At 39.9% G+C, this 2,629-nt stretch overlaps 1 protein-coding gene across 1 annotated transcript; it reads right to left on the reverse strand.

Moving 5' to 3' along the window:
• Positions 1-820: 820 nt before the first annotated feature.
• On the reverse strand, positions 821-2,145 carry LOC140159545 (uncharacterized). Its single transcript, XM_072183035.1, is given in 3 exon segments — positions 821-1,129; positions 1,132-1,649; positions 1,652-2,145. Coding segments are annotated over 3 exon segments (1,050 nt in total). The 5' UTR covers positions 1,875-2,145.
• Positions 2,146-2,629: the final 484 nt, after the last annotated feature.

A 2,629-nucleotide genomic window follows, 5' to 3' on the forward strand; every position in this document is an offset into this window, starting at 1 on the left:
CAAGGATGTGATGGAAATATTAGGATATGGTTAAAGGTGCATTGCATCATATGAAAAGATGAACATCAAGGGTGACAAATGATATTATCATTTATTTATCATTGAAGTTCAATAAAAACTCGAAGATCAAGCATATGATGGAAATATTAGGATATGGTTAAAAGTGCATTGCATCATGAAAAGATGAAGATCAAGGATGTGACGAATGATATTACCATTTATTTGCCATTGATGCTCTATAAAATCTCGAAGATCAAGGATGTATAATGGAAATATTAGGATATGGTTAAAAGTGCATTGCATCATATGAAAAGATGAAGATCAAGGATGTGACGAATGATATTACCATTTATTTGCCATTGATGCTCTATAAAATCTCGAAGATCAAGGATGTAATGGAAATATTAGGATATGGTTAAAAGTGCATTGCATCATATGAAAAGATGAAGATCAAGGATGTGACGAATGATATTACCATTTATTTGCCATTGATGCTATATAAAATCTCGAAGATCAAGGATGTAATGGGAAGATTAGGATATGGTTAAAAGTGCATTGCATCATATGAAAAGATGAAGATCAAGGATGTGACGAATGATATTACCATTTATTTACCATTGATGCTCTATAAAGGATGTGACGAATGATATTATTATTTATTTATCATTGATGTTCAATAAAAACTCGAAGATCAAAGATGTAATGGAAATATTAGGATATGGTTAAAAGTGCATTGCATCATATGAAAAGATGAAGATCAAGGATGTGACGAATGATATTAGCATTTATTTTTCATTGATGTTCAATAAAATCTCGAAGATCAAGGATGTAATGGAAATATTAGGATATGGTTAAAAATGCATTGCATCATATGAAAATGTTTTGAGATCAGAAAGGATGGCACGTGAGCATTACAAGCAGCTGATGCTCCCCCGGACCTAAGGCTATGAAGGCCATATAACGTAATGTCCGGAACTAGGGGACTGAGTGCATCTAAAACGATCTCACGAGTGCGCGTATAACTCAATGAACTGGAAGAAGGAATGAGACCCGAACGTGTACTGACTAGCCTACGTAAGACAGGCAAAGGTGAATCTGGGGGATCGCCTAACGCTTTGAAGTACCGCTGCCCGCGACGACCACTGGGCATGTCGGCTTTGAAGTCCTGGCGATTACCACGTCTGCTCCAGCCCTATATTGATCCGACTTTGATTTTGCTAGGTGTATAGTCATACGATCAGTTGAAACAGTACAGTCTCTTCTTGTGATCAGACTCAAGTCGTCGAAACGCAGAAAGCCGGCATAACTCACGAAGCATGTGAATAAGACACGGAGGTCGGCCAAGTTTGCGTTGGAATGACCGTGCGAGCTAAATAACTTGACCAACGTGTCTGAAGTGATGGGCTCCTTACGAACGGTTGGAGTTGATCTTAAGCGCTTAAAACCTTGCAAAGCAGTTTTCACCATAGAGTTAGACGTTGGTGAAGGAATACCGGCTAGACCGTGCGCCCAACTGACGGCTGCTGCCGCGGATACCGCGATAGATTTTGGACCTGTGGCAGCGAGGTGTGAAATATAAAGGGAAAAATGAAAAGGGCTAACGGGAAATGTGGAAACTTCAGGATTTGATGAAGCCCAGGCCTCCCATTTTTCCACGAGGCTAGGTATTTCTTTGTGGTAGATGTAGCCTTTGCTGACATGAGAAGGGCTGGAAGATTGACGCTGGCGAGATGTTTTAAAGTAGGGTCTTGAAGCGAAGATGTTAAACATTTCCAAGCACCTGCAAAGCAAAAATAAAGAACAGACACCAATGGGTTCATAACAATGACGCTAATAGCGTCTTGTAGGCATTCAAAACATGCATACAATAACATGTACAAAGGATTAAACTGTAGAACAATCACAAATTGATTGAGTTATTATTAAATTTTTGATAACTTTAAGAGGTTAAAGATGCTCTTACGATGGCTGACCAATTATATATAACAAGTGACAATGGATTCTATGAATATTAAACTGAATGTGAGGTAGGCCTATAAGTTAATACAGCTCTATGGCTTAAAAAGTGCAGATTCGGTGTTGAGCGACGGGCCAACGACGCGGCGTTGGCGCTCAGTGGCCACGAAAAACCCCCGGTGGAGGAAACGTGAGTGCATCCAGGACGCTCAACGGAGGTGCACTCCCCCTGGACCGAATATGTATGAACAATTCAAAGGGAAAAAACAAAAAAGTAATGACAAACGAAAAAGCAAATTTTGGGTGGGTTTGGGCGGGAAATTAGGTGTTGCACGGATGCTTGCTTGACTGAGAGTGAGCTATCAAAAGCGAAAACCAATTGTGGTAGTATGGGTGATTATGTAATCGCCTATTGTGTACCGGTAAACGGTACAACGACCTTTCGTACGCAAACGAAAAGAAATTTCACTTTCTTCCTCCATTCTTACGTCAGAAAATTTATTTCTTTTCTATTACTACCTCAAGAAATAAAACAATGAAATAGACAAGGACACGAAAAAATCTTATTGGTGAACAATTGGTAACGGCGTCGAGCGCGCAAACCGTGCCGTAGAGAAACGCAAAAGAAAGGGCAATGTTGCTACTGATACGAGAGTGAACTCATGCGCAATAG

Source organism: Amphiura filiformis, chromosome 8 (genome assembly GCF_039555335.1).
Source record: "Amphiura filiformis chromosome 8, Afil_fr2py, whole genome shotgun sequence".
Lineage (NCBI taxonomy): Eukaryota > Metazoa > Echinodermata > Ophiuroidea > Amphilepidida > Amphiuridae > Amphiura > Amphiura filiformis.